Here is a 14168-nt window from a genome sequence, read left to right on the forward strand (position 1 = left end):
TAAATTAGATGCTAAGGTCTCAAGAAATTGTTTGATAGTTGACTTTTAGTTAAAATAAATTGTGATATTCACTCTAAACAGATAGTGAATGTTACAAGCATATTGAGCGGTCGTAGCCCAGTACTTCTTGTTACATTTTTGTCAATCAGTTACCTAATAAAGAGTTAGAGCGCTACTTGTTGGTGTGATATTTATTTGATGGAAAACGAATACCCCACACTACAATGAAAATTTTGATTAAATTCCTTTGCCTCTGAAAGTGGACTTATTAGATAGGTATAAAAATCTAAAGCCACTTAAATAACTCTTTTTATTTTAATAAAATTTACATTGATTAATTTTTTGCGTAATACTAATTGTAAGATATAACTAAGTTACATAAAAAAAGCTATTTATGACATACATTTTGCATTTTAGGTTTTGCAGTAGTTATAGTTATTAGTGAAGTATTACTAGAGTAAAATCCTATGCGGCCTCGGGAAAATAATATACCTACATAACTAAACCGGTTTATTTTCTGGTATTACACAGGATGATTCACTAATAAAAGCGCATACCTTAAGAAAATATTGCTAACGTCATATTATGACAACTGAACTGAATATATCTCATCTGAATCTTTCCTCCTTTTCGTTTTACAGGGTGTTAAAGTCAAAAAGTATTTTCGATTTTAAAAAATATTTTTCGTATATCTGTACGTCGGTTTCAGGTATGTGCTTTTATTATTGTATCAAAATAATATTAACTAATCTTGGTTTTTAACGACCATGAATAAGTCGTAGTTATATTACATATTTTTATTAATTTTCACACTCATCCACGATCTATATTATTTACAAACTTTTACATTTATACGTATACGATTATTGCCATATTGCCAGAAAAGTAGATTTATGATAGTCTTACAACTTGTACATTTTTTATTTATCCTATCTAAATACTTAAAAAAAATTTAAAAAAATACTCAAGCTATCCAAAACAAGGAGAAAAAGGAAATAAGTATAAATGGGGAATATATTACAGCTGACAATTTAGTGTGAACACTTATGGCTGCTGACGTCTCAAACATTGTTTGGTAATATTGACTTAAACCAGCTGCATTTCTAGTAGCTGCTTGTATTCTGTATTTGGTATTCTTGGAAAGGCCAATCAAAATTATAGAATCTGTAACAAACAATATTTAAATTTTTTATATATACAGGGTGTTTATGAAATAAGTACGTTCCTTGAAACGGATGATAAAGGGAACTAAAATGGGCAACTTTTATTAAGCAACTGATGGTCCACATGCTCCTGTTTTCGAGAAAATTAATTAAGAAAATTAACCATAAATGTGAGCCGACCCTGTGCATCCTATGCACGTGCATTGTGTGTTGCAGTACTACTTAGCAGGCGTATAAAACTAGTAACACTGTGTGGCGTGTACTACGGGAACAATTATTACACCCCTATCATGAATAAAGGGTTCAGGCATTAAATAATAATGATTTTCAGCCCCGTGTGGAATTTTGTCAGTAGTTTCGACATCAAATAAAACAAGATCCAGATTTTACAAGCAAGACGCGTTTTACGGACGAATGTTGTTTTACTAGATGGTGTGATGCAAATCCTCACGTTGCGTTGTAAGAAATCTTGTTTCAAGCAACGGTTTTCAGTGTGTGGTGTAGTGTTATTGGTAACAGCATTTTGACCGTCGCGCGTCGTTTGGAAGCATGTTTATTAGCACATGGAAACAACTTTGAACAATTTTTGTAGAGCATATCGTTTATTGGTAAACAATTCGTTTATTCTTTTAATTTTTGTGTTACTTTTAAATGAAATTTGAATAAATTTCAGCATTTTCGAACACAAAATTTTAACAGTCAAAACCGCCATTAGCGCTTTCGCACTGTGGCACGCGGCAGCTTGGAGTACAGCTGGCTGCCGCATCAGGGACGGTTTTAAATTTGTTTAAGTCCTCACGTGGATTTTTTTCTAAATTTAAAACGTAATGATTTCAAGAAACCCACTTATTTCATAAACACACACCAACAGATGTTCCATGTCACATTTACGTCATAATCCAGTCGGGTTAGACAAAAAAAGGGCTTAACCGGGAAAAAATTAGGGACCACAATTTTATTGTTCTAGCCTTTAGGGGAGGGGGTCAATAGTAGTGTAAATTCAGAATCGCGACTGAATTTCACCCCTGCATCAGCCGCCATCGTGAATTTAAGGAAAAATCGTTTTTGCTCAATATCTCGGCTATTTTCAACTTTACAACAAAAATGATAAGGACTAAAGATGTTGCAAATACGATTTCCTACAACTTCTTTAATTACAAATTTTATCGTGCGATCGATATTTTTCAAGTTAAGGGGGAAAATAGTGACAAAGTATAATTATTGAATTATCTCGTTTGTTATTAACTTTACGACATAAATGTATACAAACAAAGTTGGAATGAATTATATTTTCTACAATTTTTATCTCTTTAATTTTTTCGCTACTACCAACATTTAAGGTCCTACGCCTATGGCAAGCCTTACTAAACTCAAGGGATCAACATTCCATAAGCCTGACGTCACCGGCAGCTGGCCATGAACAAGAATGGTCCAAACTTTATAAGAAAAAATAAATTTTAAAAAACATGGCTTACACCTTTAACGCTTGCAAGAAACTTTTATAAAGAGGAAGATCGACGGCAGAAGTCGCAACTATCTTGCAAACAATGACACGTGGATTAGGCCTATTGGGGATACCACGTAAAAAAACGCGCCTGAAACTCTACCCCGGTGGTGGTATGAAAGAGTTTGCAAAAACGATTTTCATATTGCTCTGCGCTTTTACCGCAAGTGTAGGACCTTAAATGTTGGTACTAGCGAAAAAATCAGTCAATAACAAACGAGATAATTCAATAATTATACTTTGTCACTATTTTCCCCCTTAACTTGAAAAATATCGATCGCACGATAAAATTTGTAAAGATGTTGTAGAAAATCGCATTTGCAACAACTTAAGTCCTTACCATTTTTGTTGTAAAGTTGAAAATGGCCAAGATATTGAGTAAAAACAATTCCTTTGAAACCAGCTCCCGCAAGGTCCTACGCTCGCGTCTTTACCGCAAGCGTAGGACCTTAAATATTGGTTATAGCGAAAAAATCAAAGCGATCAAAATTGTAGAAAATATAATTATTTCCAACCTTGTTTATGTACATTTATGTCGTAAAGTCAATAACAAACGAGATAATTCCATAATTATACTTCGTCAATATTTTCCCCATTAATTTGAAAAATATCGATCGCACAATAAAATTTGTAAATAAAGAAGTTGTAGGAAATCGCATTTGCAACAACTTTAGTCCTTACCATTTTTGTTGCAAAGTTGAAAATGGCCGAGATATTGAGCAAAAACAATTTTTCCTTAAATTCAAGATGGCGGCTGATGCAGGGGTGGAATTCAGTCGCGATTCTGAATTTACACTACTATTGACCCCCCCCCCCCTAAAGGTTAGAACAATAAAATTGTGGTCCCTAATTTTTTTCCGGTTAAATGACGACCCGACTGGACTATCAGCTCTGTCTAAAAATTGAAGAAACATACAAAGACACTTGACGGCTCAAAATCTTCCATATGTCATACACTTTGTAATGCGTAGTGGAATATTGATGAAGTCCGATATGGATGCCATGAATGGCGCCATACTGGCGAAAGGGTAGTGAAAAATCGCTTTGAATTTTCGAATTATCAACGAGATGTCATCCAGAAACACTCAGAAAAACACATCGGTATTCTACAATTATTAACTAATGTTGAACCTACAATCTCTAAACCTAAAATCTAGGTATATACGGTTAGAAAGAAAATTTATAACACTAAAGAAAGCAGTATCCATTTGGGGTCTTTTACAACCTCAAAGCCCTTGGGATCTAATTTCAAGCTCAAAAACCTCTAATACAGCCCTAATAATATAATATAAAAATATAAGTAATATAAAATTTCCGAATATCTCTGCCAAACAAGTCAATTTCGACAAACGAATTCTCGGAAAAGAAAAGAAAGGTATTCGAACTACTCAAAATGAATTTTGAAGAAGAGGAGTAACCATACTTTCAGATGACAGTTTGTGGAAAAACATAACTTCAAATATAGCAAGAAACCCTGTTTTCCGCACTGTTACGTTCGGATATCTCTAAAACCTGATATGATGCAGCAATTCTGGCCGAATTCGGATTTGTGGTTATGAAGATCAGTCACATTTTTTTGGCCTGCGAAATCAACCTTCTTGCTTCATGGAAATTCTGAGGATGAGGAAATATCCAAGAAAAAGCATTCACTTCTACCTCTCAAAACAGTTTTCACATTTTTAAAGAACTATGTTTCGCAACGGTAGAACAACGTAAAAATATGAGGAAAAATGTAAAAGGAGAGTGAAGAGGCTCTCAGCTGGAAAAAGAAAGTCTCCCTAAAGACAAGAATAAAGAATCAGTACAAAGAAGGCAGTGATATAATCAATGAAAGAAGAAGATTCATTGAAGAAAAAGATCCAGAAGGAGCCCAGAAGGGAAAAGGAAGGCAGTTCTCCCACTGTCACAATTAAAGATTCCAGCATTAACGATGTAGTAACTTTTCCCAACCAAGAAATCATTGCGACATTATGTTGGCCCAATAATATTTGTGAACAAAATAGATGCTAGATGTTAGTTAATTACTAATGTTTTTGATGTGTTATTTTGTTGCTCCTACCTTTATAATGATGAATCGAACGTTGAATAAATATGAAAATGATTACAATATTAATTACCTGTGATATTAAATTCCATACTGGACCATTCACTTTCCGATTCAGGTTTATATTCCAAGACTATCCACTGTGGATCCATAACAGGGTCTCTGGCTCTATATGGTATGTCTGGCACCTCTACTTTTAGTTGCAACTTATCGTTTTCAGCTTTTACTAACTCAATGTTTGTAGGCATATCTGGGTGTTCCGCTAATTGCACGTTGAAATATTTTTCCAGGTCTCCTACAGTATTGTAGGCAATGCACATGTATGCTCCTGGAGTTTCTTTAGTTACATTCAACTAAAAAATCTGAATTTGATAAGAGATTTACAAAAATTCGTGTGGAATGCTCAGATTGTCTTTTCTGTTATAGTAGTTTTACACAGTTAGAAAAATTGATACATTTTTTCACCTTGAATTTATTGTTGTGTAATAGACAAATTATCTACACATATTATTTTGCGTTCTAGTCCAGGAAATATAGAGTTGGACGCAACTTTTTGTTTCGGCAAGCTGAATTTATCACTATAGATGCTAAATATTATATACAATAACATATTAGTTTCCGCAGTCATAAAAATAGGGGGAAGATTGTTTACAGGGTGGTTAATTATATAATTTTTACGTAAATTCACGTTTTTCGCTTATAACTTTTTTCCGTTCATTTCCATGAGAAAACACTAAAATACTTTTTTTTCATCTTCAAAAAACCTACAAAACTAGCCCTCGAGCGTCAAAAAATATTGATTAGATCAAAAGTTATAAACAGAATAATTTTATTTATGGCTTTTGAATTAGTTTTTTATGTCTTTTTAAGACGAATAAAAAAGTATTTTACTGTTTTCTCGTGGAAATGAACGGAAAAAAGTTATAAGCGAAATACGTGAATTTACGTAAAAATTATACAATTAACTACCCTGTAAACAATCATTTTTATGACTGTGGAAACTAATATTTAGCATCTACAGTGATAAATTCAGTTTTCCGCAACAAAAAGTCGCGAAATGGTCATTTCCCAGCTTATTTTCCTGACCCACTCGTTTCCTTATCATTCTCAATGTCATTCTTGTCATAAAATAATTAGAAAGCATATCAATGTAGCAAATTATTGAAGTTATTAGAAGTTGGTAACAAATAAATATTAATATTCAAATTTGGTCCTACTGGGTATAATTAGGTATAATAAACTAGACCTGTGCAATATCTTCCTGGATTCATTTATGAACTAATTCATGAATTTCTTTCATTGTGTTAAACCGCTATTATTCTCATAGCTTTATTTAAATTATTCTTAATTTCCATGAAGAACTATTTAACTAATGATCTGGGTTATACTAGAGATCGTGAACATTTCTATTTAGTTGATTTTATTTGTTCGGTAAGCTTTGGCTGCATTATTGGAAGTATCAAAACATCTGCAGACATGTGTTAGCAAACAACTTGTGACAATGTGTAGGTAGTAGAGATCGTAGAGTTTCGATCCAGTTTGCATTTAAACTGGATCGAAAGGTTCATTAAGGTTCATTAAATGAAAGATAACATCTAGAAATATTAAATTTTAATTGACCTAAAATTTCCACTGAAGAATAACTTTGAAATAAAGATGGGCAGTCATTTTGTTTTGCTTCCGATGGAGAAAAGTTTATTTCAAATTTTTGTCTAATAGTTTTATAGTTTTTATTTCAAGATTATACAGTATGTCCGTGGATTGAGTTTACAGGAGGACAAATGGACCAAAGTGAAAAATATCAAAAAAAGGCATTTTTGATGACAGTTTTTGCTTGTTTAGAAAATACGAATCACCATGACGAACTTTAATTTTGTTGTACAGGGTGGGTCAAAAACACAAAAATATTATTTTGCGCAAGAGTAAACCTTATTTTGCAAGATACGAAAAAAGGGCATTCATGATAAAAGTTTTTGCTTGAAAAATGAATAAGTCACGCTATCAAAAATTTAATTTTTTATACGGGGAACAAAGTACAAAACTAAAATTATTGAACATATTTTTATAATTGCTCCCTTAGATATCTGAAAGAATTTCTGATTCCTTCCTTGGATATTGAACGGACAGCCTGGGTAATTCTGCCGTTTAGCATTTCAATATTATTTGGTACCATAAACAATGTGTTTTAAACGGTCCTATAAAAACATATCGGCTATGGTTAAGTCAGGGCTCCTTGGGGGCCACAAAATTGGACCATTTTTGCCAATCCATCTTGGACCAAATCTATGCTTAAGCTATTCCATTATCTCACGAGCACAATGGGATGGACAACCATTCTGTTGAAAATACATTTTTTTGGCGAAAATTTAATGGTAAATTTTCGAGTTCATTGCTAAAAAATATACCTATCAAGCATTTCTAAGTACGATATTCTATTGCAGGTGTTATTGTATAAATATGGGCGTATCATGCCGTGGACAAATATCGCGCACCACACGTTCAGTTTTGGCTAATTGTCTTCGTGCTGTCCATTAAGACAGGTTCCATTAGTAGAAAATGTACATTCTTCAAAAAACATAATAAACTTATAAAAATCAAAATTTCCATTTAAAATTTGTCTCCTACCAACAAACAAAAATCTAGTCTTTTCGCTTCATCTCCCTCTTTCAATGTTTGGTTAAACTGTGGTTTGAACGGAATCTTCTGAATATGACTTTTTTCACAACTTCTAACTGTTTAGCACGATTTCTAAGGGACATCACAGGAGTTTCTCTAACAGACTGCAGAACTAAATCTGTGGCAGTGTTTGCGTTTCTCTCTTAATTTATTTTTTATTTAAATCACCGCGCGTTCCGCGATTTAATTTCATGTTGTCCTTGTCCTCTAACCGAGGGTGGGGAAAAAGACTCGATGAGGGGGAGAAGAGTCTACATTCAATTTTAAAAGGGTGTGTATGTGAAAGAGCTTTGACCAAGACAGTACGCAACTATACACAACTGAGATCTCAAATTTGGACTAATGGTACATATAAGTGATACACAAAATTGATGCAAGGGTGCTAGTTCCTGCTGCAAGCGAGTGAGCCAACATAGGGAAACCCTCAAAGGTAAGGGCAACAAAGTCGCCGCAAAACTCTTAGTACATTCTTTTTCAAACATCTTTTCCCTAGCATATTCAGGCAGCATCCTTATGGTCATATTTCTTCTTTTTCTTTTTGACGTTAAAAACCTAACCAGTTCTTTGAAACTTAATTATTATCTTGCAGATTTTCATCCGAGTTATTGGGATTCCCACAAATTGTTCGTTAAATTGTTCCATGACGTAGCGAATGATACATGACCGTCCCCATAACATTTTATTATAAAAACCTTTTGCTCAATATATGGCATTTTGATAAGAACTATTTTACATTAAATGATTATTTCATTAAATGACATTTAATTAATAATGTCTTATTTAATAATTTGTTTTTGGTTAACATAAGCAATTTTTGAATGGCAACATTCTTGCTGTTAATTTTCCCAAAACGCAAGTTTGATTCAATCTTCCTAAATTTCTTTTTTGTCATTGCTGGTAAATCAGCATATCTTTCATTAAAAATGCAGCATGTCCTGTTCAGAACCTTGTTACATTTGCCATGAACAAAGAATAAGATTAAAATATCACTATTCGAATAATTATTCACTTAATCCATTTTTAGGAAGACAGAAACGTCAGTGAGTCTTTTTTTGGTGCTTTGAGAAGGCATAGGCTTTTGATTTCATAGGAACTATGAGTTTCTTATACGAAACATAATTTTTCGCATTTTAAACAGAAAAGTGGTGATACATCAAAAACCATTAAGATTAACTAAAGCAATCCTTGCACGTACTGACGTAGATATTTCTAGTGAATCGAGCAATGCGAAAATATACAGGGTGTTCCATTTAAAACAATGACTTACACACGTTTGAATTTCCTCAGGTTTGTCAATTAGTTTCCAGGGTCCTGTATAATAATTTTGAAAATATCGTAAGAAACCCCATGACTTCTACTTTCATTGACCCAAAAATAAACATTTCCCCGTGAACTGTTTCTGAGGCATATACTTTTGAAGTCAACAGTGCTGCATGCAATTTTTTTTAAATCGCAATATCTTGAAAGCGATCAATTTTAAATATGAAAAAGTTTATACAAAGTGATCCTAAAATTTTACGTAGAATCCAAAAATGCAATAATATACAGTGTTCCATTTAAAATAACAAAGTTTGTGGCAACTTTCGGTATAAGCGGAAGTGCAACAGTTTTGAAAATAGTTTCATTGAAAAGTTCATGACCCGGATATTCAAATTTTCAACAAAATCCTATCTATCACGGTAACTTCGTATCCTTCTAATGAACCAGTTGCGTGAATAACCCTGTATAAAAGTTAGAAATTAACAATGAAAAAACTCCTGTTGGATGTTGAAAGAAGGAACAAACTTAGAGTTGGGCACAGTGGCTCAAAAAATGTTGACGTGTAACCTTTTCAAACGCATCGACGTTGTTTTATTACAGTAATACAATTGTTTCTGAATCGCCGTGGCGTAAAATACCGCACTGTTACTATTTTTATAGCCATTTTGGCCATTCATAAGACAATTCTGATCCATTTGAATAAAAACAATTTATCATATAGCTCTTGAACTACTCTCTCTGTAGTGTAGTTCTAGAGGAGGTAGCAAAGAGCCGTCTTCGTTTACCTGCAGAACGGAAATATAATCGGAAACCTGAATTGTCTTTCCCATCTTCCTATACCACTTAAAGATTGGAGGTGGGTTTGCTTCAACCTCGCAGGTTAAGTTGACTTGCTCATCTAAGAAGACGTAAACTTTTTCCTCAGCATAGGTTTGATAAGGTTTATCTGAAAAAAGAAATTAATGCATACTCAATAAATGTGGTTAGCAACTAAGGTGCGAGAATAGGATTTGCCCTTGGACGTTAGTTGCTAGTTAAATTCCAGATTTGTATGTCGTATTCCTATAATTGGGTGGGAAATATCTTTCTTTGGCGACGCGCAATTTTATTATTTGTGACAACAACTTGTTTCAAAAATAGGAAAACGACACATTTTTTAAATTACCTATTAATAATTATTACGATGATAAGGAAACGTCTCATCACTTACTCTTCGTATTTATCATATACATCTATATATATATATATATATACCGGCCTATCTCTATAATAATAACATAGTTCAATAAAGTGTCGGTTAATACGACATAAAATAAAGCATAGCATAAATATTTTTTGTTTATCTTATTTCAGTGAATTTTCTCAAAACAATATATAATGAGTAAATAATAATTGACTGGAAGCCTCGGAATTAGGGACTTTCGAACATTTATAACGACAAATTTGCCATATCTCATATGAGTTAACAATGCCAACGACTACCTGAATAAGGGCTAGTTGTTTAAGGTTATGGTAGACATTGTAGCAACTAAATGATGACACAAATTTCCGATCCAAACTATGGCATTATTTCATTATAGGGTGATTTATATCAGGAGGCGAAAAATGAAGGATCTGGCTTAGATCCAATTTTAAGCAAAACTGACAAATTTTTCCTACTGTTCCTTCGTTTTTTCAAATATCTATCATAGTTGACAGCCTTCAAATTTTATAGAAAGTAACAGTAGGCACACATCTCAGTTGTAAAAACTAAACATAAGCAGCGCTTACGCCGAGAACTATTTATTAAAGGATTTCCGATTAGATATCAGATTTGCATACTTTGCGATGCCCTCCAGAGACATGACAGTGTGGAATCACTGATCGTCATACTGGTGGTGTAAATGATGGAGCTCTTTGAGATATTACTGCAAGAAGCATATACTTCTCAAAACTACGCTTGAATATAAATAAATATAATATAAAATAAATAGTTTGTACATAACCTTTAATGTAAAATAATCTGTTTTCTTTTTGTATCAAATGATTTTGTTTACATGGCCTGGCGTTATGCTTTGCAAAATTTTAAATTTATTTCTGAAAGTTGTTAACCTTTCATCTGAAATCCGATAAATAAAAATGGTATTCCACTTTTTTGCTTAAAATTCGATTCTAAACTAGATCCTTAATTTTTCGCCTCACTGTATGTAAATATGTGCTAAATCTGCTCTTAGTTTTGCTCAAGCAGGATTGATTCTCAGACCTGTGAACTTTTGTTTAATATTTAGCCGCTTCAGAGAAACCTTACCTCACATTCGTTATTAGGAAACGTATAAATTTAAAAAATGCATGTAATGCCAGCTTTTATCACTTTATAATATAATTTCTAATGAGCATTCAGCAGAATTGTTCCGAAATTAATTCTCAATAATAAAAAGTAAATAGAATTTTAAGCCATATTTAAAAATAATAATAATGAATTGTTTCATTTTAAGCGTGTTTGTAATCAGGAAATGAATTGCATTCTTTTGAGTCTTTTCATTCCCTGCAATTTTTAAAGTTGCCATAGAAACTAGTACACAATGGGCGATTCGTGCCCGTTCATATATTTCATCGTTTCAAATAAATATTCTAGGTAGCTACCAATATGTAACTTTTATTAAAAAAATATAAAACATTACCTTATTTTTAACGTATAATAGATTTTACTAAAATTAATCTATATCTAGAACTGTGATATTGGATGGATGACTAATTGGATTTTTCTTCTTTATATTTTTTTTCTTATACCTGTTCAACACTTCAATGCAAAGCAAAATATAAAATTGCTATATTGAACTGGGAAGAGTAGATAACATATAGAATTTTTATAATATACAGGACATTTTTCTAACGAATAGGCCAATTTGTAATGTAATCGGAGTTTCCTGGAGCCAAAATAGGGCAGCCTAATCCAACGTACCACAGTGCAAAATAAAATTTTTTATTTATCTAAAACTACTAAGAATATTTATTCGTAGAAAAGTATGAAGAACCAATGTTTAGCATAAGGAACCACATACTGGGAGGACAAAAAAGTTGTGACTATGTTCTCTGTATGACGAACGCTTCCTATAAAATACAGCAAACTACTTCACGATAAACTTCGAATTTGATCCATGCGTCAAAAAATATTGAGGAAAAACAACTTTTCTCTCGTTTTTGACCCCCTGCATTATTAACTTTTGTGCTGGGGCAAGGTGGATTAGATTGGCCTATTTTGGCCCAAGAAACTTCCCATTAAAGAATGGCCCATTCGTTACAAAACACACTACATAAAACAAGTTTATTAGTAGTTTCTAACTATTGTTCGAAATACACCAAAGTGGGATTATTCTTCTGTCTACAACGAAACTAAATATCTCCTACGTATTAACTACAAAGTTTGAACATACATTTTTAAGCCTGAGCTTAACTTAATTTTGCAGTTTGATGGAACTAGTAGTAGATATACATCTTCGGCATTTCTAGAAACAAGCTGTAAACTCTAGCGAAGTCAATTTTTAGATTCGGAGCCTCTAATGGAAGCTCAGGGCTCATCAGAAAAAGAGTACATTGCTTGAATGATTGGATTGCTTCCGCATTTTGTAAAGAACTAAAACAGTTAACTACTGAAACTTCATGTAAATTGTTTTGATGTACAACTATATAACTGAAAACACAAAAAGTCTTTATAAATAAGTAGTTATTTTTGTCATAATGATAGGTAGGCAAGAAAATTAAACATGTCGAATTAACAGAAAGTACTTACGGTGGACGTCAAGTGTTATATTCTTATAAATTATAGCTCCGCTCGCTAAATGGTGAGCTCGACACTTGTAAACTTGCGCACCATTCCGAGTCACATTTATAATATGAAGACCCTCAGGTAGAACTCGGTATTTCTTTTCATCTGAGGGATAACAAACAAGTAAATAAATGGTTCTTATTTTTATTATTTTAAATTAAACTACTTCAGAAATGAGAAAGCAGATGAATTTACTAGGAAGGGACCTGAAACATAATTCATTGGTGCGGAGCCCTTCTGTGGCACATCTCCCAGTGTGGTCAGGGTGATCTGAGTAAGAACATAGGAAATACTGGGTTTCAAGGATAGTATAAAGCCATGCGGACGAACTTATGGAGTGTCGTTTGCAGAAAAGAACGAATGAATTGCTGAGCTTAGATAAAATTCGTCTCAGAAAAGTGACAGGACTTATATTATACACTGTCATTTTAGGAAACAAGTACCTGAGAAAAGTATCAGCATGGAAGCTTTTGGACATTGTAAAAAGGACAATACTACTTGCTGAAAAGGACTGAATAATGGAACGCACGATAGACTTGATAAGACCGTGGTGCTATGAAACTTGACTAGAATCAAACCACAGGTATAAGCAGAAGAAGAAGATCATGTACAAAATTCTTAACTATTAATATTGCCAAAAATAACCAAGTAATATCAATTATATCAGCAACTAGCAACCCGTCCCGGCTTCGCACGGGCAAATATAAAATAGCCTATGTTACTAGGAGATGTAGCTTTCGGTAAAATTGGTTGAGTAGTTTTTGAGTTAAATCGTAACAAACAAAAAATCAATCATCTTTCATCTAATGCGACCCTAATATTAATTTTATAATAATTCAGATATATCTATATACCTACAGACAACAAACGAACTTAAAACTAAAAATGCAAAATCTTTAAATTTAAAACAAATAGGTAACTACCAACAATGTGAAAACAAAACGAATTAAATTAAAGTACCTATGTTCAGGACTATCAATTTTAATTAATAAGTAAGTAGTTAGGTATCTAACTACCTAAAGAAAACAAACACGAAACAAAAATGCGACTATGAAGTTTTAAATGATTCACAATAAGAAAAAAACAAATAAATTATTAAAATTTAATGAAATAAAAGTATGTTTGCAAGTATCTATGTATGTTCCGACTACCTAAAGACAACAAATACAAAACAAAAATGTGACTTTAAAATGTCGAATGCAATTATAACTTTCCAACAATACCCAGAAAGAAAACACAGTCGTCAGTCGTCACCTCCATACGCTCCAAGTCAGTTTATTAAAGGATCACGCTCGCGTTATCGTTCGGCTTATTAGCTAAACAGTAGGCAAGACGGTGCGGGGGGAGGGTCGGCGATCGCATCAAGCGAAGCGAGGCGCTTGAATTTTATTCTAGCGTCCGTAATTTTTTTGTGATTACTCCTAAGATATTTATTTAAATTATATGGTGTAAAAGAGTAAAATAATGTGCGTGAAATGCTTAAATCCTCTAACTTATTTAAAATGATAAGGATTAATACCATATTTGTGTAAATAGCTTTTACATTACCGCTTTATAATTGCCAATTTTTTAAAGTATTAAATTGGATATAGGTAGTATGTTATCTTTAACATATAGGCATATGCCATCGCGGACTTTTCTGTAGGCATATATAAGATATACAATTCCACCATACATTTATATACTACATAAACTTTCGGACCCCCCCCCCCCCGG

General features: G+C 33.0%; 1 protein-coding gene across 1 annotated transcript; it reads right to left on the reverse strand.

Annotated features, from left to right (window-relative positions):
* Positions 1 to 288: 288 nt before the first annotated feature.
* On the reverse strand, positions 289 to 12557 carry LOC108911541 (hemicentin-1-like; the record flags this gene model as incomplete). The annotated part of the gene is made up of 4 exons (XM_018716511.1): positions 289 to 1164; positions 4785 to 5064; positions 9433 to 9593; positions 12417 to 12557. Coding segments are annotated over 4 exons (782 nt in total), but the record flags the coding sequence as incomplete, so codon positions are not given.
* Positions 12558 to 14168: the final 1611 nt, after the last annotated feature.

Source organism: Anoplophora glabripennis, unplaced genomic scaffold (genome assembly GCF_000390285.2).
Source record: "Anoplophora glabripennis isolate ALB-LARVAE unplaced genomic scaffold, Agla_2.0 scaffold671, whole genome shotgun sequence".
NCBI classification, from domain to species: Eukaryota; Metazoa; Arthropoda; class Insecta; order Coleoptera; family Cerambycidae; genus Anoplophora; species Anoplophora glabripennis.